Here is a 27,739-nt window from a genome sequence, read left to right on the forward strand (position 1 = left end):
TTTGGCATACTGAGAGATCTCTCACACTTCGGTGTACGGGGTAGAATGGAGAACATAATTGAAAGCTACTTAACCAATCGCACATTCCGTGTTCGATGAGGCACTGTTTTGTCGGGAACATTTGTCCAGGAAATAGGAGTGCCGCAAGGAGGTGTATTGAGTTGCACACTCTTCATAGTTAAAATGAACTTCTTGCGCCTCACTATCCCTCGCAATGTTTTTCTGCACATGTGTTGATGTTCAGGTTGCTTTTAAATCATGCCTCTCAATATGTGAACGACGAGCTCAAATAGGTTTTAGCAAGGTTTTTTATTGGGCAGATCAGAATGGTTTCGAACTGAACGCGCAAAATAGCACACGCGTCTTGTTCTGCCGGAAGAGGGGCCTTCATCCCGATCCCGAGATTGACCTGCATGGTCAACATCTCTCTGTACAGTCTGAGGATAAGTTTCTGGGTCTAGTATTAGACACAAAGTTAACATTCATACCCCACATCAAGTATATAAAAAGAAGTGCCTAAAAACAATGAATATTTTGAAAGTGTTGTCACGCACTACGTGAGGTAGTGACAGGAAGCGCCTGATGAATCTGTATAGAAGCCTTGTACGCACGTGCCTCAATTACAGTGCTATAACCTACCAGCCTGTGACATCACTTGCACTAGAGATGCTCGACTCTCTCCACCACCTAGGTGTTCACCTTTCTACGGGTGCTTTTCGAACTAGCCTCGTAGAAAGCTTGTACGCAGAGTCAACGAATGGTCGCTACATCTGTAGAGATGGTATACGTCTTTTACATGCTATCTCAGGATGAACGCAGAAGAGGAACATCCCACTAACTCCACAATTATTGACTTGCCCAATTCTACCTTGTTACACAACTGTCCTTCGCTGAGAGAGCCCTACTCACTCCGTGTCAGAAGCCTTGCTGAGAAAACAGGTGTGCCACTTTTAGGACACTGTTTGATGGCTCCCGCAGCATATCTGCCAACATAGCAATGGCAGGTCATAGACTGCGATCTTTCGTGGAAGTGACTAAACACGCACGCACTTCCTCAAACTACAACACAAGTTTAATTGTCCAGAATTCTTTACCGATGCTTCTAAGTCTCACACTGGCGTGCCCTATGCAGCTGTTGGCCCATTCTTTTCAAATTCTGTATGCTGCACTCCCAAACAAGAATTTTCACCGCAGAAGCCTATGTGGTATCTGGGGCTGTCAGGCATATTAAGGAATTATAACTGCAACGTGCGGTTGTATGTACATATTCGCTGAGTGTTGTGATTGCCCTGAAAAGACTAAAAAAACAAAAATATCCAATATTTCTGTTGCTTTACTATCTTTTAAGCAGTATCTACGCCCTCAAACGACATGCTGTTGTGTTCTGGGTGCCAGGGCACCAAGAAATCGCTGAAAACGTGGCAGCAGACCGGCTAGCTGCGTCTGCGCACGACCATGCACCCGCCAATTCACCCATGGCCGTCCCTTCCCTTGACATGAAACCTTTCTTACGGCGGGAGCTCAGGGCGTGCTGGCAGCACCTATAGGATAGGCAAACACACAACAAACTACATATTAAACCGATGCTTGGAAATCGGCCACCAATGTCCAGATCACGCTACACACAAGTTACATTTGAAAGGCTGCACATGGGACACACACACTCTGCACATTCATACCTTTTGTCTGGCGATGACCAACCCACCGGTGAGATGTGTGGTGATTCACTAGCGGTACTCCACATTCTAGTTCATTGTAGTGATTTTGATGATTTGAGGAAAAAAATACTCTTTTTTGCCCTACCGACAGCAGCTACCACTACATCCTGTCATGATCATCGATAGGGATCCGCTTTTAAAGCTTCAGTCACTTTTTACGTTTTTTAAAAGATGCCCACAGATTGCACCCCATATTTCGAAGTGATCTGTAGCTCGACCCTTTACAGAGGTTGCGGCTGTGACGGCCCTGTCCACCAAAATTGTCATTTATTCCACCTCGATGTGTTTCACATCACCGCCATGATTTTAGTAGTGTTTAGTTTTACCCACCTTTAGGCATAGAATTTCAGACCCATGTACAGCCGCGCAAAACTATCATTGTTCATAATCTGTTCATATTACTTGAAGAACGCACCATTGCTTTTCTCTCAGCATTGTTCATGGCGCTCGTGTTCCATCGTATGGCCCTTGCACCAATAAATACCATATATCCTCATCATATCTCAGGGCTAGGAAATGTCGTTGGTATAAAAGCTGATGACTTTTGTGTTACGAGACAATTTTCCTTCTGTGTATGCAAATAATCATAGACCTTGTTTAAAAAATCACAGCATATCTACGGAGTGAATGATGATGAGTGGGGCGAAGAGTTCGTCCGTTCGTCCGTTCGTTTCCCCGTCGTCCATCCTTCCGTCCGTTCATTCGTGCTTCCGTCCGTCCGAAAGTGCGTCTGTGCTTTTGTCCCTCTGTCCATAGTTCCGCCCGTGCGCCAGTCTGTCTGTCCGTTCGTGCATGCTTCTGTCCATCTGTCTTTCCATACATCCTTCCCAGATTCCGTTCGTTCATCTACCCCTCTGTCCGTCCATGCTTCTGTCCATCCATCCATGCTTTTGTCCATCCAACCAACCATCCATCTACCCATGCTTCGATTTGTTCGTCCATGCTCTCGTCCGTTCTTCTGTCCGTCAGTCCGTACATTCGTTCGCCTATCTGTCCGTCGGTGCTTCCATTGGTCCGCGCGTCCATTCATGTTTCTGTCAGTTTGTCCATGCCTCTGTCCGTCCGTCCGTCCATGTGCCTGGCTCTTTGTCTTTCTGTCCTTCTATCTGTCCGTCCCCCTGTCAATAGCAGCACCTCCTGAGGGAGTCACTAGGTCGTTACGAACCGGTCACAAGGAGACATGCATGAACAGACACACGGCTTCAGGAGCTCTCGCCCGTCAAAACGCTTTAATCGGACTAAAAGTTACTGCTTTCCCGCAAAGGCCAAACAATGAACACGATTGCAACATATTGGAAGGTCATGTGCAGAATGGCAAACAGATCAAAACGTGCCCCGCGTTTCTCACGCACAAATTAGCATGAACCGTACTCACAGTTACAGAAGAACTTGAATAATTTTCGCAGTTGTTACTTTGTTGTGTCTGAAAAACTCACCCATTTCGCAGACAGAGACTGTGCAACGATTGGAGTGGCCTTTTTGTGCCCGCTAACTACAACAGAATCGTTCCGCTAAGATTACAAGGCCAGCCAAGACGTACAATCGTCCCGGCTATGCATTAAGAGCACGTGTGGGGTTCACCCTGCCACCCCTCCACGGGGCAAAGTACGCGTGAGAGATGAGAGCACGCTCCACCACGTCGTGGCTATGTGGCGACGCGCGCTCATTGTGTCATCTTGTTGGTGATGCTGAAAACACGATATTTTGCCGACATTCTAGTCACCAACGTTCAGTGGTAGATATAAATAGCTTGCCGGCTGAACGTTAAAGGAGTTGCGCCTTTGTGGCTCAGTGGTTGACGCCTCGCACTCACAAATCATAGGTGCCTTGTTCGATACCATGCGCCAAGGTCGTTTTATACAACATTTTTTTTCTTGTATTTTCATACATATAGATACGTATACATATACAGTGAGTGAGGCTGACGGTGACGTCGACGCCGAATTCGGCGCAAAATGGAGCTGAGTGTCTTTATATAAATGTTGTCGCAATAGAACATCGGCTTGAACAAAAGCGATGTGAATGACGGCGTGGGACCCCTGCATAAAGAAGATCCATCTGAATTCTAGGCCTCACACTTGCCACCTTGCTTGGCTCTTTACTTGTGCAAGTAAAATTTTACCCCTGGAAGGTTTTGCAATTGTATGGTCTTCAATGAACACTAACGTTGGCTGCTCTAACAAAACGCTAACTTAACTGCCTTATTGCAGTTAACTTCAATATTACGGGGAGATTTCGGACTGGGTGATAGACAGACCTTGTTGTCACTTAACCAACAATATCCAAGGAATTGGCTTAATGAATCAAAATAATCAAAATAACTTACTACCTTATCATGTACTATATTGTGTAGAGATGCTCCATCATTTTCATCATTGTGCATTTTTCGTTCGTGCGGAAGAAAAGCGTATATTTAACGTAGTATTGGCCACGTATAAAAGTGTATCTTTGTAAACAGAGCCGCAGGTTATTCACTGTGGGATTGATTTGGGAGTGCTAGGCATACAAAAGCTATAGAATAAATTAATAAGCACTTGTGCCAGTAGATACTGATGAGTTATGACCAAGCTGATGAGATTTATGAGAAAATTAGTGGCTTTGAAAATTTAGGGAGCGTCACTTACCTGATTATATTAGATGTGGAAGGCTGTTTGCAGTTCTTTTATCGCCAATGCTGTGTATCGGCGTCAGCACATGACTGGGACCACATGTGCTTTGACGCCAAAAGGAACGAACGAGTGGAACGACGCACTGTTTATTCAGTTCGACACCTGTTGTTATTGAAAACGAAGGGAAACAAAACACTTGCACCATTATTCCAATAAAGCACCTTAAAAATAGGTTTCTAACATCTGGAGGTCGAGTGAGAAGAAAAAAAATATCTGACATCCGGTGGTCGAGTGAGAAAAAACATAACAAATTTCAAAGCAAAGACACGTATGACATTGGTGAAACCTTCATATATACACAAAAACGGAAGCGTATATGCCCCAGAAGCTGGCTAAGTCACTGATCTACATATTGTGGTTAACTTGATTAACTGGTTATTTACCACAATTACCACTCATAGCACACATTCATAATCGTGATCTTTCGATGCCAGTGGGTATCGTGCGACGTAAATACTCTGATGAGCCCATGTTCAGTGTGTGTTACTTGCTTGAAAACAGCATTTGATGAACCCTTGGTATTATTCCCGTCAAAAAGACCGAGGCAATGTGTTTTAGCTTTGCCGGTAAGTCATCTATACTGGTTGTTTTAGCTGAAAAGCACCGACTTGTAAATTTTGAACATGAGTCTTATAGGTCTCCAATTAACGCAGTATTGTTCTGAGTCACATACTAGATCACTTCAAAATATTTTAATTGGTCCACCAAGTTTGGCGCTTAACCAAAATTGCTTAAAGGGGTATGATTGGGTAAAAACCTCAAAAAATAAATTTGCAATTTCGACACCAAAAATAGACATTATTCTGAGGAACAAACCTGTGGAAGCCTGAGCTCGAGCGGTCCCTCGGAATGGTTTAAATGCCGCATGGATCGATGAATGGTTGGATGTATCCCGCTGCGCCCTTTAGATCGGGTGGTGGCTCACGCCACCTAGCCATAATGTTAAGTACTATCAATGTGTGTTTAGATATTGAATTTCTCTCACGCCTCGAATGTAGCCACCAAACAGTCAGCCTCCTCCTGGTTATTTCTACCCTTGTAAAGTCTATTTTGCCTTCACTGTCCCTAACCCTAAATGTTTAAAGAAATTTGGTGCCATTATCTTCGACTTTAGGGCGTAGTCCTTTACAGAAAATTATCAAATGTTCAGTCGCTTCCTCCTCCTTTCTACACGCACCACATACCGTATCTGTGCCTTCGTATTTTGCTCGGTACGTCTTGGTCCGCAGTTTTCCCGTTCTAGCCTCGAAGAGCAGACAACTACGCTAAGAATTATCGTAGATTTTTTGCATTGCCATTTCCTGCTTAAAAGTTTGCTAGGCCTCCAGTGATAATTTTGTAAGCATTCCCATCTTCCACATATCCCTCTCTGTTTTCCTCATCTTCTCAACCAATGTTTTCTTTTAGCTTGGTATTTTGATGTTGTCTAAATACTTGCTTGACAGTATTCAAGTTCGCTTCCTCCATTTAGTATCGACATTTTTCAGGTGCAAGTAACTGAAAAATTTCCTAGCCCAACGCTTCTCTACCGTTTTTCCCAATCGTTACTCAAATTCTATCTTGCTGCTAGCTTCCTTGCACTCAAACAATGTCCACACCATGTCTATCTGTACCCCCTAATTTGCGGTATTCCCGTGTGCTCCAAACAAGCCTACCTATGCCACGTTGTTTAATTTCCAATCTTGCTTGAACTTCTGATTTAATGCATACGACTGCATTGCCGAGCATCAAATCCTGGACCATGACACTTTTCCAAGTTTTTCTCACAACTTCATACTCATTGTTGTTGCACAGTGCCCTATTTTTCATTACAGCAGCATTCCTGGTGCCCTTAGTCATTACGTATTTTTCGTGTTCCCTTAGATATTCAGCTCTGTTATTTATCCATACAACTAAATATTTGTATTTATCCGCTATTTCGTGCGTGACTTCCTGTATCTTATGCTCCCTGCCTTTGTTATTATTGAAAATCATGATTGCCAATTTTTCCCTGCTGAAATTAAAATTTAACCCACCTCTCTGTAACCCAGATGTCTATAAATCCCTGCAGATCTTCCTTGTTGTCGGCTATTATTACTATACCATCTGCATACATAAATGCTGGTAATGTCTGTTCATTGTGTTTTTCTTGCTTGGCAAAAGAGAGGCTGAAGCCAAGTTGACTCCCGTATAATTTAGCTTCTAGTTTCTGGAGATACACCATAATTAAAAAAGATGACAAGGAACACCCCTGTCGAAGCCCGCGATGTATCTGTAAAGGTTCAGATACATGTTCTTCCAATTTGATAACTACCTTGTTAATTTTATAGATATCCTTTTGAAGATTAGTTATTGTATCTTCCACATCTAGTGTGTTCAGTATTCTCTACAAGTCTTCTTGAATTACACTCTCGTAAGCTCCCTTGATATCTAGAAATGCCAGCCACAGGGGCCGGTGTCCTTAAGATGTGTTGCTACAAAAGCATATACCATCGGCTTCTCCTCCCTTAGCTGTTCTTCTAACTCTTCCCACTTCAGCCTATTCCTGCCACCCTGCATGTTATTGTACCCTACGGCTGAATTGGCTCCGCCATCGTGGCTATGTCGATTTCTGCCCCGGACTCTACGTGTCTTAGATATTGGTGCCAACTTGGAATCGTATGTCTATACCACCTATCAAAGAGTGCCCTGGTTTTTTTCCTCGTTACTAGCTTCCCTGGACCCTGAAGGGCCCGCGTGCCCTCCAAAAAAGCCACGGCGCGTCCTGCAAGTCACCAGCCCACCTCTTGACCTAGCCTCCTATCGAAGCGAATTCTGTCTCGTTGGAAACCACTCCACCTATGCACCTCTCTGTTTATTTCCACCACCTCAAAGCCTTTCTCTCGACTCATCCGCCATATCTTTTGGTTTGCGTTGGCCGCCGCTCTTTGCAGGTTGCCGTCACGCTCCGGTACCTCCGGCATCGTGCATATCACTACCTGTACCTGAGGAGAACTGTCGCGCATGTCATCGACCCCTTTCGCCAGTGTGGTCGCTAGTCCTGCCGTATCTTCATTTAAGACATCGTTTAAACCACCTGAAATTATTACAAGGTTTCGTCCATCAGCTGTGGTTTTGAGTTTTGCGCTCGCTTGCCTCATGACTGCTTCCAGCTTGCGTCCTGGGAACGTACCTACTGTAACCCCCTTGTCATCTCTTACCCTCTCTTTGATTGCTTCTGCGCCTCGATTTAAATTCGTGTTCCCGGCGATTATCATGTGGTGCGACTTTTCAGCTGGAGCATCCTACACCTGGGGATTACTTGCACCAGTGACACCGACTGCTTTGTTCTCTCCGAATTCCACCACTACTTGACTGAATGCGGGGTCTTGCCACTATAGAACTGGCTGAACCTGCTTTTTTTCGAACTTGCTTGCTGTTTCTTCTCCACCATTCTGGTTGTCGGTGCTCAACCATTGTCTCCATCGCCACTCCTTTGTTCACCTTTGCTAGTGCCTCCTTGGCGGACCTGAGGCTTTCTTTCATAGCCCTCGTTTTTTTGTTCTGTCGCCAACGCAGTCTCCAGCTCGGTGATTCTCATCAGCAGTTCACACTGGGCAACCATCATTTTCTCCATTTTTCCTCGACCTCACATTGCTTTCACTTGCCGTCAGCTTTCTCTTCATTCGCGTATGCACTTGCGTCCATTTCGAAACCCACTCCTCATACAGAAAGTTTTTCAGTTTTTAACCACATCTTTTCGACACCAATAGCTATAATGAATTGTTCCACTCGATGATTATAAAAAACGGCGTATGAAGAATCCTGCCCGACGAAAAAAAAGAAAATTTAAGCTCTACTACAAAAATTTGCGTGTTCAGTGTATGCGCACCTCCCCCACGGGTGGGAAGAGAAAAAACACAAACAAACAAAAACACACACAAACAAGTAAATACTTGGTGACTGATCCCCAAAAAAGCCGTACAATGTACCGAGGGCTACAAAGGTTTCAACTGCTGCCTTATTATTTATGAAAGCAAGCTCGAAACATGCAAAGCCACTTATCTGTGCAGTGAATCGGGAACGCTCGTTGGTCAATGAGTCGTTGGTAATTCCATGAATAATGTGACAATTCCATCGCGCACGTCGTCAAACCCTTTGCTCTAAAGACGTGTGACACATACTCATGCACCACAGGCCGTGGTACGTGGCTACGTGCCAGATGTGATTGACTGTTCCTATCTACCCATGTACGATGACCACAGACGTTGATATTCGATGCGAGAGCGTTACGAAAAAAAAGTTACAGCTTTGCCACAAAGGCCAAGCAATGAACGTGATAGCAACAAATTTGAAGGTCACGCGCAGAATATCAAGCAGATCGAAACGTGCCCCACGTTTATGACACACAGAGGACGCAAAAAACGTGCTCACAGGTACAAATTAACCCAAATAAGCGTCTGAGTTGTTATTTTGCTGTGTCTGAAAAGCGTGCCCTTTTCGCAAACGGATGCTGTGCAACGATTGCAGTGACCTTTGTGCGCCCGGTAACAACAACAGAATCGTTATGACAAAACTCAAAGGCTAGCCAAGAAGGAAGATTCTTTCCACTGCAAGATAAAGGCACGCGATCGAGCGTACACCCTCCTATCCTCTACGCGGACCAAAGTACGCGTGAGATATGAGAGCCAACGCATGCTCACTGCGCCATTTTGCCGATAATTCTGAAAATACGCTAGCCCCCCTCCCTCTGAGTTGCCCGGAAACAGAGGTAAGTGGTAGATCTGCATAGCTTGCCGTTTAAACGCTGAAGGAGGAGCCTTTCGGTGGCTCAGAGGTTAACGCCTCGCAGTGATGACGCGGAGGTTCCACGTTCAATTCCGCGTGCTGGGGTCTTTTTTTTCTGGAATTTTTCCTTTGTTTTCATATATATATAGGTACTTATGCATATACGGTGCATGAAATTGACGTCCACGCCGACGTCCACGCCGACGCCCACGTCGACGCCAGTGGTGAAATTCAACCGAGAGTGTCCATATAATTGCTATCCAAATAAAATTGCCAGGCCTAATGTTTGTAAAACATCACTTGCGATAGCAATGCTGGTTATTCAATTTTATAAACGTAACATTTTTACTTCTGTGGTGCAGCCATCGCGTCAGGTTGCATTGTAGCTGATTGCTTGATTTATATGTGGGGTTTAACATCCTAAAACCATCATATGATTATGACAGACGCTGCAGTGGAGGACTCCGGAAACTTGCAACACCCGGGGTTCTTTAACCCGTGCCCAAATCTGAGCACACGGGCCTACAGTGTTTTAGCCTCCATTAGAAATGCAGCCGCTGCAACAGAGATTTGATCCCGCGACCTGCGCGCCAGCAGCCGAGTACTTTAGCCACTAGACCACTGCAGCGTGGCCATTCAATTGTAGTTGAGTGCCATCCACTGATATTGTATAATGTAGCACTGTGTAGCCTGTAGCGCCGCAGTGCAACACTAGGAGTAGTCTGTATAGTGTGACACAGTCTACTCCTGGTGTTGCTAATACATATGTTGCTGTTTCTAACAATAGGTAACAGCAAACGACTGGCGATATAAAATATAGGCAACTGTTTAACATATGTCTGTGCATGCGACACTTGTACTTATTTTACATATTGTCATGTGGCATAATAAATGTAGGCGTTTTTTAATTACTAAGATGTAGCAATTTTTTGAAACACACGTCCGTCGCGGCTGGCGGCTGGCTCTCGAGCAAAAAAGAAGCACTCAATGGAGGAGGCGTGTTGGTGGGCTGGGCTTCCGCCTAGGTGTCGGCTAGAAGGTCTTGCCTCCTAGCGGTTTCCTCGGCCCGCTGGATTGCCCATAGCTGATCGTCGAGGGCTGAACTGAGCAGCACGGCGAGCCAACGCGTGCGAAGGCTGTCGGTGGAGGCCGCGTTCTAATTACTGTGTTTTAATCCCCGGCATTCCCATAGTATATGTTCTAAGGAAGGTCGTGCCTGGCAATCTTTGCATTGAGTGGTTACGTAGATTTCTGGATACATAGCATGTAGTAGCACTAGATTCCTATAGTATCTGGTTTGTAACTGTTTCCATTGAACAGAATGTGCCCTGTTGAGTTTACGACAAGGAGGGGGGTAAATACGCCTCTGTAATTTATAATGTTTCGTAATTTCATTGAACGTTGTCATTCGGTCCTCTACCTCCCACACATTTGAAAATTCTAACGAGGGATCAACATTAGTCGTACCCCGGAAAGTGAGTCCTCGAGCTACGTTGTGTGCCACCTCGTTAGGGTTGATATCTTACGCGGTGTTGGGTATGTGAGCTGGGAACCAGAGAATGCAAACGCATCTGTCGTCTTGATTGGTTTTGCCTGTTCTAAGAATACGCAGTGCTTCAGGGGAGATTCTGCCATTTGCAAAGTTGCGTACAGCTGCTTGTGAATCGCTAATTATATAACACGCGTCAGTTTGTGATATGGCCAATGCTATAGCTATCTCTTCGGCCGTTTCAACGTGTCTTGTGTGTATTCTCAGACTGGTGCTGCATTATTTCTTGTGGTTAACTACAGCCGCGACGAAGCAACTTTTGTGCTTGTAACGAGCGGCATCTATGGAGACCGCTTCTTTGTTGTTTCCGTAGCTTTTTATCATCGTCTTGGCTCTGCTCAGCCTTCTACCTGCGTTGTGCACGGGATGCATGTTTTTAGGTAACAGAGGCACCGTGAGCTTAGCCCGTACGTCAAGAGGAATGTCGCATTTGGTGCCAAATTGTGTGTGGTAAGTGATGCCTAATTTTTCCAGGATGCATCTACCAGTCTGGGTTTTAGAGAGGCGCTCGTACTGTGCCATACTTTGCACCTCTATCAGTTCTTCAAGTGTATTATGTAAACCTAGCTCTAACAGCCTCTCTGTACTTGTGCTTTACATGAGCCCCAGCGCTTGTTTGTAGACTTTTCTTATGAGGCAGTTCAATTTCATTTTTTCTGCTGCGAACCATCTATGGTATGCGGAAACTTACGTAATGTGGCTAGTGACAAACGCGTGGTTGAGCCTTATGACATTTCCCTCTTTCGTGCCGCTACGCTTATTCGTAATTCTTTTGATTAGGCGTATCGTTTGAGAAACCTTCGCTTCGACATCGCGCTGCATTTCCCCGTTGGTGCCTTTGGCTTCTATTATTTACCCCAGCACCCTTATCTTGTCGACAATGGGTATGGTGTGTTCATTTTGTGTTTTAAACGCAATAGAATGAAGAAAAAACTTCATTTCAGTCCTCCAAGACGCGCTTAGCGCGTAGCGGGCGTCTCTCACGTAGGGACTGACAGGGAGTACCTGGCGGCCGCTTCTTGGGCCTGCTGGACGGCATTGCTGGTCGGCGAGAAGTGAGCTCCTGAGAGACCTCTTCCACTTGCTTGAAGTAAAGTCAAGAAGAGTTTTTCGACACTCCCAGAGCATGTGTGCGAGTGCCGCTGTGTGTCCACATGATGGGCATGTGTCGCTGGGGTATGCATGAGGATAATAAACGTGAAGCGTGGCAAGGTTTGGGTACGTGTGTGTTAGGCGTCGGGTTAATGCCTGCGGTCTGTTAAGTTTCGGATGTGGGGGTGGAAAAATGTGGCGTTTCAGGTAAAAGTGCTTTGTTATCTCATTGTACGTAATGTGTGCATCCCGATTGGTATCTAACACAGCAAGATGGGGTTGCCCTGTGGCGGTACGGTGGGTAAGTGCGCGCGTTTTATCATGGGCGAACTCGTTCAGGTTGAATAGGGCACCCGGCATCTGGCCGAGACGGGCGGGGAACTAGATGACAGTGTGGTGCTTCAGGGCACTCGGGTCCGCTTTGCGCAGGATACGTAACGCCTGTTCGGAGATGACTCCGCGTTCGAAGGATTTGATGGACGGCCTGGAGTCGCTGTATATGAATTCCTGTTTGCTGTCGAGCATAGCTATAGCTATAGCTACTTGTCCGCTACTTCGGGGTTTCAGGTGAGGATAATGGCAGAGTTAAGAGTCTGCTGCGTGGACGATACCGCAACCGCGGCGAAGGCTCGGTTGTTGTGATAAGCAATCTTCTTTTTTCTTTCAGATCGAGAGCCGCTCTTGCCCTCGACCCATCATATAGAGGTAACATTACCGCCCCTTCAAAAAAAAACACACAAAAAGACGAAAAAGGCAAAAGATAGAAAAAAAACAAGACATAGCGCCACCCTATGCTAAACATAGGCGCGTGAACAAAAATGAGATAGAAAACCTCGATAATGGGAAAGCAATGAAAAAAGCGCGCAACAGCAAAAAAAAAAGAATTCAAAAACAAAACCAATCAACGAACAAACAATTTCACTAAAATAAATGAGAGAACGAAGAGTGGTGAACAATAAAAAAAAGTTACGAATGCAAAATTAACGTTTAATGCGTACAACATGAACTACATCCGGGTTGGCTCGTCTCCTGGTCTATGCCTGCGGGTTGAGTCCGAAACTACTTCGTGTTTCACGTCACTGACGCGGCGTGGCACTTTGTAGCAGGCACTGTCGGTGACGCTGGGAGGCGCATCGTTTGATCCGCTGTGCGTCGTGTGCTATCAGCGTCATTGAAACCCGAACAGCGACAAGTCTTCGCGATGGTATAGTGTCCACTGCGCAGTTATCGCCACGCACAGGCACGCATGTATGCGCAGAGCACCCGAACAGGCCGCGCACAACTATCAATGGTGATAATAGGACGGTGCTCACAACACTACCGCGAAGGCTTGCCGCTGTTCAGCTTTCATTGGACGGTCATAGTATACACCAGTTTACCAGCGTCACCTTGGAACAGGAGCTGCTTCGGACGAAGCTTATGCTGCGATGCTGTAGGATGATGCTTTCGGTACACAAGCCGATGATGGTTCTTGGCCGCCGCAGGCTCTTGTGATTGTCATACGATCTGGTTCCTTGGACAGGCGGAGTCTGCAGTGGGATGCCGGTGATTGTGTAATAGCCGGAGCGCCCGGAACACAAGCCGGCGACGCTCGTGCCCAGCTCACGCGCTTACAATTCAACAACCAGGGCTTGCTTGTTTGTTCCCATATGCCTTGGCTCGTGCCCTCAATGGGGGATTGGCCATAAAACCGGAGGTTTTCGTAATAGGTAAAAATAAATTTCAAATTTGTTGAAGAAAAAGTACTTATTCAGTCATCTAGGGAACGTGAGAGTGAACCTTCATAAGAAGACCTGGGAGTAAAATAGTTAAAGAAGTAAAAAATAAAATGAATAAATGAATGGTGGATCCCAATAGCTATAATTTCGATATCAAAAAAAAAAGAAAATCCAACAAGCAAATCTTGTGTCTCTCAGAAATTGAGAAACTGCTATACAGACGACCCTGTTGCTGTGGCCCAGGGAAGAAGAGCCAAAAGAAATGATGTTTTCAGAATTGAGACTATTGCTTTCACAAATGAGAGTGTTGAGTATAATTTCTAACTGTTTCTTCCTGTGGCTTGTGGAGCGTCAGAATAAGTAAAAAATGATCGTTGTTTTCTGGCTCAAGACAGTAAAAGCAAAGAGGATTTGGTAACTGACCAGACCTGTGTAAATAAAACTTAAGAGGCGGAACCGAGCATCGAAATTTGGTGAGCACACTTCCAATTAGCGAGAGGGGCACTAATAAATATTCCAAGCAAAAGAGACCCGTCACCTGCGCCCATGTCATCTTGTCAGGTAGAGTCAAGTTCCTTGAAGATGTGGCGCATACCCATGCTGTGGGATTGGCAATGAACAAGATAGTTTTCATAAAATACTTCTTTAATAACAAATTACAGTTGTGCTATCTACAAGAAAAAAAAGAAAGATGAAACAGAAGGAATTTTATAGTGCTATAGTAAATAAACTGATGTGTAATCTAATGAAGCGGTGTACTTGAATAAAAATTATTTTGGAAAAGTAATGAAATCTACCGAACAATGATTTCAACACTTAAACCTCTTTGAAGTTTTGACAAACTCCTAAATGCGTCAGCAATCTTCCCATTTCTGTAGACAAGAGACAAGGCCCCGAAAGAAAGCACACTGAGAGCCTTCAAGTCTGTTCACAGGAGGTCGTAAACGCCATGCACCTAAAGTGTTTTAGGGTAAGGCAGAGTACCTGTTGTTGGAAGTGACGTATTGTTCGGTTAACTCATTTACTCCGCAAAAAGAACAAAGAGGGAAAGCTGCCAGACCAGCTCTTTGTAAATGTAAATTTAGTTGCTGAATTTGAGAACAAAGTCTAGTAATTGCAACTTCCATTCCTCTAGTTTCAAATATTTTACTATTCCAATGATACATGAAGTGCTTGAATTCTGATGTTGCTGTTAGTGAAGGTGCAGAAAATTCCTCTGACAGCAGTTTTCTTCCTAATCTAGCGCCTATCAAGAATTTGGATGGCAGTAATACCTTGATAACAGGCCCGTATAGAGATGACTTTGCGAGCGCGTCTGTAATTTCATTTACAAATTAGCCCTTATTCCCTGGAACGCAGGCCAATTTGATCAAATTGTGATGAGGGGAAACTAAGTCTTTAAAAGAACTTGCAGTAAAGGAGGCACATACTTATAGTTAATCCGTCAAAATTACTGTCGAACTTACTGCTGCCACTAATTTACGGAGAGTTCTATATTACAATTGCGAAAATGGCCAATCTTCTTAATAATGTAGAGAAATGGGCTTTAGCATGGTAATTTAGCTTTTACATGCCACTTGAGCCACTTGCTCGATGGAACGAAAAAAGGTGTTCGCGAAGATGAGAAATAAATTGTATCACTTATTTGTACTATTTTTCAGCGAGACGAGAGGCATGCAGGGAAAATGTGTTGCTACTGTCATGTCTATTGCTACTAAAGATACGAGGTCAGTGTTACTTGCGATGGGTAGAGTCTTAAAATACTATCAAAATTTCAATAGGAAATGAGGAGTCGCAGTGCTGTCTGTGACTTGAGTGCTACTTTGTGAAGGCTCGTCAGATGTGGGTGACAGTTCTCCATTACGTACACGTTCATGCTGTCACCCCAAAAGGCGGAAATAACTCATGGTTTTTTAGCTGCTTATCTGTCATTCACATGCATTGTTCTTGTTGTTTCACTCTAATGAGTTTTGGTGCGTCAAGTGGTGATCCTAGATTGAGTTTTATATTGAAGTGAATATTACTGGGAAACTTGTACCGTAACTAGAGTGCGCGTGCTTTTTGTTCAATACTACGCTTTGTTTCGCTGCTGCTTTCTACATCTAATGGGGCCTTCCTACATAACCTAATTTGCTTGTAGTGTTGGCTGGTATATATTCAGGGTAATTTGAGGCTAGTAATTTCATTAGAACATTTTTTACTCTGCAAAAAGCTGTTAGCAGTGTGAATACAAAATATACAGGTTTCTAAGAAGAATTGCTTCGGGCAGTAAAAAAAAACCAGCTGCAAAAAACCTATTCAATTCTCATGGCCAACTAGCTTGATGTCAAGCATGCTAAACAAAAGTAACAAAACATGACAATGCCGTTACCATCTGCCATCGTTTATAACAGTATAATTAAGGTCTCCTTCTTTGCTTCACGCACATAATTGCGTTTCAATCTTTTTTGAGCCTGACGAGTTTAGACCTCATGAACAGTTAGGTACTACAGCTGCAATAAAGAGAACGCAGGTCAACGTGCGACGTGTGTAGCTTCCAATAAAAATGTACTAATTAAAGAAAACTTAATACGAAAGTATGTTGAAATGATGTTACCAAAGTTAGAGATAGGATTCTCGCTGCATTTGTAAGAGAAGAAACATGTCTGCCATCAAATGGAAAAGTGATGCCCGTATCTGCAAATTTCAGTACTCATTACATTTCATGAAACTGGTAAATTTTAAGAATATGTATATATAAGATCACGCCCTTTGACCGGCAATTCATCTTGCGAAAAAGTGCCGACATCGACTCACTATGCACTCTCTGCACTTTTCGCTTGCGGTAGCTATTGCTTGTGTTGCATTCGTCGTTACGCCTGCCTCGTCGAAGGCACCGCACAAGCTTGAACGGAACGTTACCGATACGTTCGAGGTGAGTTACATTTCAGAAAATGTAAACTTTTTTTCTTTCTTACAGCAGCATCATGTTCGTCTCGGTGGATGTAGAGATATGCTCGCCAGCCTCTACAAAACTTTTTTCTAGTGTATGGGTGTAGATATTTATACTGACAGCGTAACTGTGTTTATATGGCATAGCCGTCCTAGACTATTTCAGCGTATCGTCAAGATATAGTGCCGGGGTAATTGCTGTAAAGTTGTTAAAAGCGAGTCACCCAAGGTACACAAATTACTTACGGTTTCTATAGGACCTCATTCTATACCCGCTAGTATATTTTCGTTCTTTACCTGAGATCTTTACATCGTTTAAAAAACCAATATAGAACTTTTCACGGTTTCTCAGTTGGTTGAGTGTACACCATATTTTTATTTGAGAAAATTGATGGTGTCAGCTTAATGAGAAAGAGCCAAAGTTGCTGAAAAGACATCTCCTATAGGACTTTGTAGCAAAACTGTAATTTCGGCTGCTTTGTAAAACTTCATTTGTGTGGCTATGTCATAGTCTTATATCTGTAGTCTTTGTTTGGCACACCACTAAACCTTTTGCCTTCAATATAAAACCTAGAGCTTCTTTTGAGCAAGTGTTAGTGCCAAGCATGTTGCTCGTTATGATGAACACAGAGACTGTAACACAATTTGCGTGCTGACGAGCCTGAAACTAATTATTAGTAATGTTATTGTTTGGCACTCGAATATGAAACAATTTCTTCTGAAAGTTTTTAATTTTTGTTACACACCATAGTTGACCTTCCAGACAGCCATGGGGCAGCAAGCACAACACACAAACGATGCGCGCGAGTCCTAATTCACGAACTCTTTTATCTCTGACTTGATTCCGTGGTAGCGCACAAGAGTCGCTTTGGGCTCCCACTCTTTTTGGACCCCTGTTAGAAAACTCCTATCGTAGGTTTGCTCTGAAGCGCGTCTATAGCAGTGTGCTATTACAGATAGCTCAAGAAGTGGATTTTTTTAGGCTCTTCAGACAAAGCAGAAGTGGAGGGACGCCTGAACTTTCCTTGACAACTAGAACTTGATGGCCCAGTCGGGCCCCCTTGGCATGTTATTCTAATTTCGTAGCCTGGCCTCAGTTCCCATTTGAAGCCTCAACCACGGCTCAAGAAAAAGAACGTCTGTGCGAATAACGTTGACTCTTTATAGCTATCTTTGAAAATCTACCGGAACTAAAGCTGGGAAGTGCCACGTACACCATTGACTTTTTTTTTCTTTTCAAAATCACCCAATGACGCACTACAAGACCTCATGATAACATGCTAACCAATTTAGCAGCGCACTATGTTGATGCAATTGCTGATGATGCCCAATAAATATGTCGTAGTGGTTTGTAATGAAGGGCCTTCAATTTCCTCTCTTAATGTACAATTCATGTGTGTTGACAACTGACGCAAGTCTACGTTTCTGCCTAGCAACATTGCATGCGTTAACGAGACTCCTTGCATAATGAGGCATTCCCATGGAAAATTTTCCAGAGCGATTCCAAGCAACTGCATGATTCTTTGGTGAAACTTCTGAATGTCATGCATGCCTCTGTTTGATTACCGCACTAAAAGATGTTAAAAAAATAGTTCATTTATTTGTTTCAAAATTGTGCTCACTACCAACGGTTGCATCTCCCTCACAACCAACTACGCCAACGCCGGAACGTCTGCGAAGTGACTTCTTTAATGCTACCACGGTGAAACATTTCAGCATTGCTTTGTTTTATCTTTATTTTATGCATAGAGAAGTACAGGGGTGACATGTACACAACACCATCATATTTTAGAAATTTTCGTTTTCTGTCCACGTGCGCTTTTTTCACTAAACAGAGGAGCACTTATAGGAGCCAGTGGATACGGTAGCACAATTCTCTGTCTTTAGACAAAGAACATTCTCTCCCCTGATATAACTGGCAACCGGAGATGGTGCCATGGACACAAATGATGCCAAAAAGCCAGTAATTTTGATAATTGTCTCTTGAAAGCATAGGCAGTGTTAGCTAAATAGATGACTGGATATAGAAATTTTACTGAGGTCCGTTACAAGCTGCCACGCTAGCGTCACCGGCACGAATACGAAGGCAAGAATGACAGCTGGTTAGTTCGTTCCGTATGCAAGCAGAGCAGTGAAGAGATCATAGACGTGTGTGGCACAACGAAACGATAGATTTATTTTACTACTATGCGGCACAAGAAATGCAATACTTAAAACAACTATAAACACGCAGATAAAGAAAACAAATGAGCTTGCAAGCCAGGAGTATTAACTGGTACTAAATTAACACACAACGAAGAAAAAAAAACAGTTGAATAAATGAACGGTTTATTCATTCACACCACTTAGACGCCTACCTCATTCTATAGGTTGACGCCCACCATGGACGATCACCTCTACGTCGCTTTTTACTAAACACTTCTCAAATAATTAAAAAGAAACACTTCTCATATATTAAACGAGTAAACACTTCTCAACTGTTAAAATGCCGTACCACTTTTTATTCACTTCATTCTTCTCCCATAAGTATACAAAACATCAGGAAATTTATATATAATTGAGGATCGCGCGCTAATAATGTTACAGCTAGCCCCTACACTTGTGTGTGGTGCATTTTTGGTTAGACCAAAGCTTGTTCGAAATTAGTTATTCTATTGGAAATCAGCGTATGTACAGAATTTCTGTGATTACTTTTGTTCTTTTTATCAGCATGCGCTTCGCATAGCGGTAAAATACGCCCATTTCATTGCAGCTACAAAGGTGCCGAGCCAAGTTTTTTTTATTTAATTTACTGTACCTAACGTAAATATATGCGCCTATACAAGTTAGGGTGTCACACTTTCAAGTGTATTTTGACTGACTTTGGCGTTTGAAAAATAAATAAAAACAGTAACAAAAGTCTAAAATTTAAAAATAATCACGGATACTTCATGAACAGCCAGAGAAAACAAGGCGTTCTTACATTTTTTTAACAGGATGGCCAATGAATAGGCATACATAGTTGAAATCAAAATTACTGAAGGCGTGAGTGACAGTGCAGGTGCAGCTTTGGTAGTTTTAATAATATTTTCATTCTGGTTTTCCCCCTCACCATAAAACTATTATATCTAGAGTAGCGTTAAACATGTAGTTATACAAAATAGGCACCTGTTCTACTCCAAGAGGCATAATTGTCAAAGGACTTTTTCGTTGTTATTTGTTGAACGGAGATGAATCGCATTCACCTTGATTTTTCATTGTTTGTTTTGCAGCTATTCGACAAGTTTCCTTACGTTGTACTTGTGTATAGTTCAGGCCAAGACCCTGAATTTCAATGCCTGACCAACAAGCGAACTGAGTTGGATATGCAAGCAAAAAAAGCCACGTACGTTTGGATGTTCAAGGGTGGAAATGGCCGTACTAGGTAAATGGTTCACCATTTTAAAATAAAAGTGCTTATCAGATATATTGAAATAGTTTTATTTGTGTGAAAAAAATTACACTTCGGAAAGACAAGACTAAAGACATTTACGCCTGATGATGTTCTCCCACTAGAAATAACAAGTTTGTACACAAGCAATGACGACAAAAACCGGTAGCAACTGCAAAACTTGCATATAAGAAGTAGTATTTCACGTACAACTTCACACACATGTAAAAATATAAAATAAAATGTTTCATGTGAATATATATATCATCAAACGTATCAATAACAACACTAATAACATTGAACGCAAGTAGCAGGCAGTATGCACCTAATAAATTACAAAAGAAAACTATGAAAGAAGCCGTTGAAATATTTGGGGCTTGATTATTTTTTTCTGTTTATAATTTTTTTAAATTTCTTCTATACTTTTGATGTTGTTACTCAAGAGTGTTGTAATCTGGTTGTGTTCGTTTGTACTGTCTTGATGGATTTTTCGGCTTTATTCTGTAAAAGAAAGAGTGATTGCAAATTAACATGCATAGTGCTTCCCCAAACCGATAGGCAGCAATAAAGGTATGGTTGCACATACCACACTAAGGGTGAAGTATCTATAATCGGAACAGCAGCTGATATAACAAAAAGCCGTGTATTTTTATTTTTCTCTGTGACCTTCTACGTTCTATGCACTACTAGACGAAGGAAGCCTAATGTGAAACCAGTGAGCTTACAGATGCTTGGCTTACAAGTTTTCTGCCTTCGTGAATCCTCTTGCACTATTTATGAACGTTGGGAATACAAGCTCCAATATATGGATTTGTCACTGATTTTGCTGCAGTCGTTCTTTCCACCAATGAGCTTGAAAAGTAGTCACCACGATCATCGTCAGCCTGATTACGCCCACTGCAGGGCAAAGGTCACTTCCATGGTCCACAACTAAGGTGATCGTGTAATTACTGCGACCACGTTATACCTGCAAACATCAGGCCATATTCATCAGGCCAATTTCATCAGGCCATATAACTTTCTGTCTCTCCCATGAGCGTTTGCCTTCGCTGGGAATACAGTCAATTACTCTGTAATCATGAACTGTAATTCGTGCCCTGAGTTTCTACTCATCAAGGCAATTTCATCAGTGAATGACAGATTACTGAGAGACTCCCCACTAACTCTTATTCTGAGCCATTCGCCATCTAGGGCCCTGAAAACAACCTGTAAATACTCGGTGGATAGCATTTGAGAGATTGTGTCTTGCTGCCTCACGCCATTCTTTATTGGGATTCTGTCGCTTCGTTTATGGAGAACTACGGTGGCGGTGGTTCTGCTGTACATTTCTTTTATTATGTTTACATAGGGTTCGTCGACGCCCTGATTTCGCAGTGCCCGCATTATTGCTGATGTCTCGACCACGATGTAAGAGACACCCTGGTCTCGACTGAGTCAAATGCGTTTTAGTAATCTCTAAAGGTTATATATATGAGTTGGTTGTATTCCATGCATACCACTAATGCCTGATTAATAGTGTGATTATGGTCTACTGTACAGTAGACTGTGTGAAATCCTGCTTAGTCATTTGGTTGATTAAACTGTCATCTCGCTATATTTTTGTAAATAGTTTGTAGAGAACGGACAGTAGGCTGATCGGCTTGTAATTTTCAGCACTCAACGTTTTCTTTCTTATAATTAAGATGATATTGGCGTTCTTCCATGCTTCTTGTACATTTCTCGTCAAGGAACACTTTCTATATAAAGTGGCTTATTTACAAACACAATATTTTCATCCTTTTAGGCAGGTCCATATTTACCCTAACCTCACCAGCGGGTTTGCCTCTTTACATTCCTCCTAGAGCTTTCATTACTTCCCTCTTCGTGACGGGTAGGGTGTGAAATTTGTGTGTGCTAATACTGCTTCATACGATATCATCCTGCTTATTTCGGCTTCTGTACCGCTCTCTGTAGAACTCCTCCACCACCTGGACTATCCTATCTATATTGGTTAGGACATTGCCTTCCTTGTTCCTTTACGCATACATCCCATTTTTGCCTATGCACAAATTTGCATTTACAGCTTTTAGGCTTCTGCCGCTCTTGGGCCTGCTCAATTATGTCCTAGTTGTACCTCGTGAGGTTGGCTACCTTACGCCTATTGATAAACGTCGAAAGCTCTACTAGCTCTATATTGACGGTTGAAATTCAGGCTTGCATGGTGTGTCGCCTCTTAACGCATTTTTTTCTTCCGAGACAGTTTGCCAGTGTCCTGTCTAGTGACTGCTTTCCGAATTCTATTGCCCAATCTTTCACGATACTACGAAGACAACCGTTCATTGTGTCTATGCTAACAACGTATACAGCCATACTTTTAAGCCATACTTTTAATTCCTGGTACCTTCACTCTCATTACTAGCTCAATAATTGACTTCTTGCGTATCAGTATATGCATTTGTTTTTCTAAATCTATGTGAATTCTGGCTTTTAGCATTCTATGGTCACTGCATCGGATCTCGCCGACTATTTCTACATCCTCTACAATGCCTGGGTGTGCACAAAGAATGAAGTGTATTGCATTTTTAGTATCGCCATCAGGACTCCCCCACGTCCGCTTAGGGCTAGCCTGTGTTCTGTTGAATGTATTCGAGATCCGTAAATGATTACGTTCTGCGAGCTCTGCTAATAGCTCCTATCCGGCATTTCTAGAGCCAAGCCAATAATCCCCCCTGCACAGTCCCCGGCTGGTTTCTTGCCTACTTAGGCATCAGCTTCTCCCATCAGAATAGTATACTGTGTCTTTACTTTATCAACCGTGTACTCTACGTCTTCTTAGGAGCGTTAAACCAAATGATCATCATGGCTCCATGTAGGTGCGTAGGCTGGTACCACCTTCATTTCTACCTTTTGTTAACTTAATTGATACTTGCAACCCCACACTGATGCTATTGTAGTCCTCTATGTTGCCTACAATATTCTTGTGTATAGGAAACCCCACGCCTAGTTTTCTTTTTTCAACTAATCAACGGTAACATAGGATGTGTCCGTTCTTCACAGCAGTATATGCTTCGCGTATACTTTAGCTTTGCCGAGCCCTAATGTATCCCATTTAACACCCTCTAATTCCTCAAATAGCACAGCCAGACCATTCTCACTAGATGGAGTTCTAGCATTAAACGTAGGCCAAGTTCAAATTCTATTTGTGGCCTGTTCGGAGCCATAGATTCGTAGCATCACCCACTGCGCCGCAGATCTGACGACCGCCTTGGACAGTTGCTTCACAGCCACTGTGAACTGAGGGACGAGGGTTAATATGTGCGTTCATATTGAAATCAAGTATTGAAGAGTGGCCAATCCTGCTTCGGTGAGGGAATGCATTACAGGCAGTATGTAGGCTGTACCCCCGATATTTTTCTGTTGTTATTTTTCAAACAACTCCCTAAAGACGTGTTTTAGATAAATATACAATTGAAGATGATCCGGAGTTGACATTCGAATCACATTTTTCTTCATCGCATCCTAGGCTAATGGGCTATCTCTAAGTAGCGGGTTCTGTTTCCCTCTTTCAGCACTGTAGAATACCACCTGACCACCTATCAGCTATCAACTTCACATTACTCGTAGCTCGCCTGGACTTCTCTTAACTTTTTTGAAACTCCTTATGTGTTTATTAAAAAACAGAGTGCGGCCTTGGACTTCGGTCTTAGCAAGCTTAGGCCAGCTTCGTGCTCTGGTTTATTCTCTATCGCATGCGTATATTTTGTCGTAATTTGTTTCTGTCTTGCTCCCTTATGATAATGTTGAATTTAAAATTTTAATACTGTCAAATCGCTGCTGATGCGAGTTGTGACATTCCCACTGTGACATTTCGTGCCAAGAGACGGGTTGCGTGCTCTTTTCTCGCCCAGTAATCGGCTACTACTCTGTGATTGTTAAGTTGAGTGCTACCTCGAGGGCGGTTCGAGTGCTGAAAAATAAACGCAAAAGTTTTACACTGCAATAGAATCAACAGGTGCTCCCTTAACGCTGTATTATACTGCATTGGCGTTTTGGAGTAGTATTTAAAACTCAGGTAAACAGATATAGTAGTCGACAGTGATCCTCAGTCGGAAGTCAAATATACGTACCAGTAATTATATCTACGACTGGCTAATAAAACAGAATAGTGAATGAAAAGGAAAGGACAAAATTATTTGTAGTTCTAGAGAGCGTCGAAAGGAAAAAAACTTCGTACAAAAGTACCGATGTGTTTGCTTTACTCACCGTATAGCGGCAGCTTGAATTAATAGACCCCGACGCCTGCCTTTTTATGTCAAGCAAATGACTATCACATCAAAACACATACACAACGAGAAATACAAGCGACAATATGAGCAACTTCACTTTTGTTCCAGAAAAAATGTTGCTCTGCATTTATCCGCTGGAGATGCACCGGACAGAGCTGTATTCACCCTAGACGATGGTGAGTTGAGACACGTTCCTGTCGCTAATATTGTATTAAGCACTACCCTTCTAATAAACGCTTGCAGATATGGAAATTTTGTGACATTGTGAGTTATTGTTGACAGAGATACGTCAGTAATAGCACTACTATACATCAAATCAAGCAGTGCTTGGCTCTGGATTTCGTGATGCAATAAAAAAGCACTGCTATATGGCAACACGTCTGGCTGATGTTTGAGCTTATTCAGTGTTGTTAAACATTTCGAAATTAAACATGACATTCAGGCGGGGTAGCACAGCAGCGTTTAAAAATGGCCGGAACAGATGCCTTAGAAAGTCTTCCAAATCAGATTTTGTGTATGCGAAAGTTGAAGCATGCGTAAAAAAATTCGGCGGGTTCCTCGTACCTGGGGATCAACATTATGCGAAGCATGCGTAAGAAGGTCACCGTGTTGTAATTTTTTTATTGAGCGACACGTCATGAAATGACGCCAAATATATGTACAAATGTTGCAAGCACAGACATTAGTTGAAGAGTTGCAGATGTTCATATAACCAGTTGTTTAAACTTGCACAACGATGCCAACTGTAACACGCGTATTAGCAACACGAGAAGCTGATATGAAGCGCTGATGCTCGTGAGGACGCTGGCCCTGGATGGGGCCCCATAAATACACTTCAGCGCATGGCAACTAACCACAACTGACGTGACGGCTCTATCAAAAGGGTACATATGTAATGTTTATTAAGTTAGGTAGTCAGCACTGCAACTACTATTGACGTTTCACAAAGATTATTGTCTATTTGAAAAGCAGTTCCGATGCTTGGCGTAGCTCTGTGGTAAAATGCTTCAATGCCACGCAAAACGTTTGAGTTTGACTACAGCTGGGACCCTGACATTTATTCCGTGCATTCGTCGGGGCGACCCTACCGATGTCGGGTATTGCTTAACGCTCGTGCGTTATAATTGCCCGTGTGTGTTGTCGTCATTCCTGGGTAGATACTAAGTGTCAATCACCTGTGGCAGATACCCGCATACCAGTGTCACATACACACCCGTGGGTATGTGCCACTGCCTGGCAGGAAGTGTATGACGACGTACGCGATGGATTGTGACATTATTCGTCTCTTGACCAGCACGTCACATTCGTCAAACAATGTCTCTCTCCCATGCTAATTTTGGTTCACGCCATGTTAAGGAGGCGACTACGAGAGCACCAAAACGTAAGCGGCTAGACAGATAGACAGATTTATAGATAGATAGATAGATAGATAGATAGATAGATAGATAGATAGATAGATAGATAGATAGATATGATCAGAGTCACCAAAGTTTGCTAAGTTTTCGCATTTAAAATGAATCTCTACAATATGACACTCTACTCGTTTAACGTAACAAGATTACTCATGTTTCAATGCGTGCTTTGCAGACACCGAAAATATCAAGATTGCCCACTTTGTGTACACGGACTATAAAGACTGCGTCATTGTGGAGATTCCCTACGACGGAGATCGTAAGAGATATTGCATCGCACTTTGACACCCATGCAATGTTTTCTAACAGATTTTTTTCCTTAGCATGGGTGTTTTATACTAAATGCGTGACAGTTCATCTGATGCTCTCGTCTATTACCCCATGATAGGGAGAGGTATTGAGCTGAACAATATCTAGAAAGATGTTCTAATTACGAGAATATGCAAAGTGCTTTTCAGGATGCGTCTCAATGTTGGTGCAATTGCATGGATAGGAAAAATTGCTACTTCAGAGAGACGTCCTCATTGAAAATGCTGAGGGGTACCCATGTGACCTCAGTGTCATGGCTTGGTGCATGCTGTGGACCATGCTCGCATAAGTGCTAAACAAATTAGCGACAGTGATTCACCAGAACACTCCGCGCTATCATGAGTGCTACCGCCAATTTAGGCCAGGGTAGGAGATTCAATTACACTTTATATAGGCTCATGCGCGTGAAAGATAACTGTTGGAAGGGATGCAGCGATAGGCTAACAGCTGCTGCTTCAACGTGGCACAAAAGAGGTCATCGATGAACAATGCCCATCGAGCTCTGGTTGGCTGATCTCGATTCTGGTTTCTTCGTCACTGAAGCCCAATTACTTTGGCAATGAATTATAAAATATTTATTGGCACACACTGACGATAAAGTGGTGGTCGAAGCTTACTGAAAGAATAACAAATAAAATCAGGCAATGTCCTGAAATAATGCGCATTAGTGTATTTTTTTTGGCAAACGAGTAAAAACACAGGTTTGCGACCTAATGTGCTATACGAATCTGGGTGTAGGCGACGTTCAAACTTCGTTACTGATGAGTCAGTGGTACATTGCCCAGATTAGACAATAACTAAATGCTCTTGTTATCGTGTGACAATAAGCCGTAAATAAACAAAAGCCAAAACCATATCTTTAGTAAGCAGACATGACATGACGGCATTTATTGCTGAACAAAGTACATGCAAGAACTAAGTGTTTTGCTATGTACCTATGTGTAGCCTTGTGCTTGCTGCCAAATATGCGATGTTGACTTCTATGCCAAAAAACAGAAGTAGCCGGCGTCACGCATTGGTACCGAACTCCCGTTATATACATTTATTATTAAAAGAATATCAAAGAATATAAAATTGTTGGTGACAGAAGTTTTCTTTTTTAATAATCCTCTCTTTGGCATCCTTCGGCTTAAAAGTTGTATATCAAATAAATAAAGAATTATTATCAACTTGGTTTAATGAGTTTTTGTGGCTGACCAATTCATTTACTGTTTTAACTTCTTTGTGCTGCATTTTTTTAACAGAATGTCAGCTCTGGGTTTCTAAGGAAGTAGCAGATGACGTCCCCCAGGGCTGCTTAGACCATCTCGAGGATATATGCGACGTCACTGAGGAAGAGTACTCAAAAGAGCTCTGCCAAAATCAAGTAGACGACATTTGAAAAAACAATATTCGTAAGAACGGCACTTATGCACAATGTTGAAATTGCTCAAAAATACTCTTGACGAATAAAAGTTGCACATATTTCTGATCGAAGTAGACGTCTGTTCTTGCGAAAGGGGAAAAGATCGGTCCCGAATATTTGTTGCTCTCTTTGAAAATAACCCGTCTTTTTTGTTTTGAAATTTGCTTTTGTTTATTGATACTGTCAGCGATGCTTCTTTACAGAATAGGTCAAAGGCAGCTTTTCTGCAATCAGTCGTCGAAAATGTGAACAATACAACATAACATCCGATTTAACTCAATATAAAACAGAATATATGAGAGAGAAATCTTTGTGGAGCAGGCTTCATACAAAACAAAAATTCATACACATACACACAAACAGATGCTCTCTCTCTCTCTCTCACACACACACACACACACACAAACACACACGCACACACACACTCACATAAGATGTGTGCCCAACATATGTGTCGTAGCGTACACATTTCAATGTAGAGTTTTCTAATATATGCGTTTCCCATTGGTGCTTTAT

At 42.8% G+C, this 27,739-nt stretch overlaps 1 protein-coding gene across 1 annotated transcript; it reads left to right on the forward strand.

The window, feature by feature from the left end:
- The first annotated feature begins 16,243 nt into the window (after positions 1 to 16,243).
- On the forward strand, positions 16,244 to 27,279 carry LOC142784599 (uncharacterized). The gene is made up of 5 exons (XM_075883020.1): positions 16,244 to 16,406; positions 19,675 to 19,826; positions 24,206 to 24,273; positions 25,685 to 25,768; positions 27,063 to 27,279. Exons 1-5 carry the CDS (start codon positions 16,290 to 16,292, stop codon positions 27,197 to 27,199), a joined length of 558 nt encoding a protein of 185 aa, XP_075739135.1. The 5' UTR covers positions 16,244 to 16,289; the 3' UTR covers positions 27,200 to 27,279.
- Positions 27,280 to 27,739: the final 460 nt, after the last annotated feature.

Source organism: Rhipicephalus microplus, unplaced genomic scaffold (genome assembly GCF_043290135.1).
Source record: "Rhipicephalus microplus isolate Deutch F79 unplaced genomic scaffold, USDA_Rmic scaffold_15, whole genome shotgun sequence".
NCBI classification, from domain to species: domain Eukaryota; kingdom Metazoa; phylum Arthropoda; class Arachnida; order Ixodida; family Ixodidae; genus Rhipicephalus; species Rhipicephalus microplus.

What these genes read in the sequence shown, in the direction of transcription:
- LOC142784599 (XM_075883020.1), top strand. Translation starts at nt 16,290, where the DNA reads ATGCACTCTCTGCACTTTTCGCTTGCGGTAGCTATTGCTTGTGTTGCA. An exon ending in GGTGGAAATGGCCGTACTAG is followed by an intron (nt 19,827 to 24,205) that starts GTAAATGGTTCA and finishes CTTTTGTTCCAG; the next exon opens with AAAAAATGTTGCTCTGCATT. An exon ending in GATTCCCTACGACGGAGATC is followed by an intron (nt 25,769 to 27,062) that starts GTAAGAGATATT and finishes TTTTTTTAACAG; the next exon opens with AATGTCAGCTCTGGGTTTCT.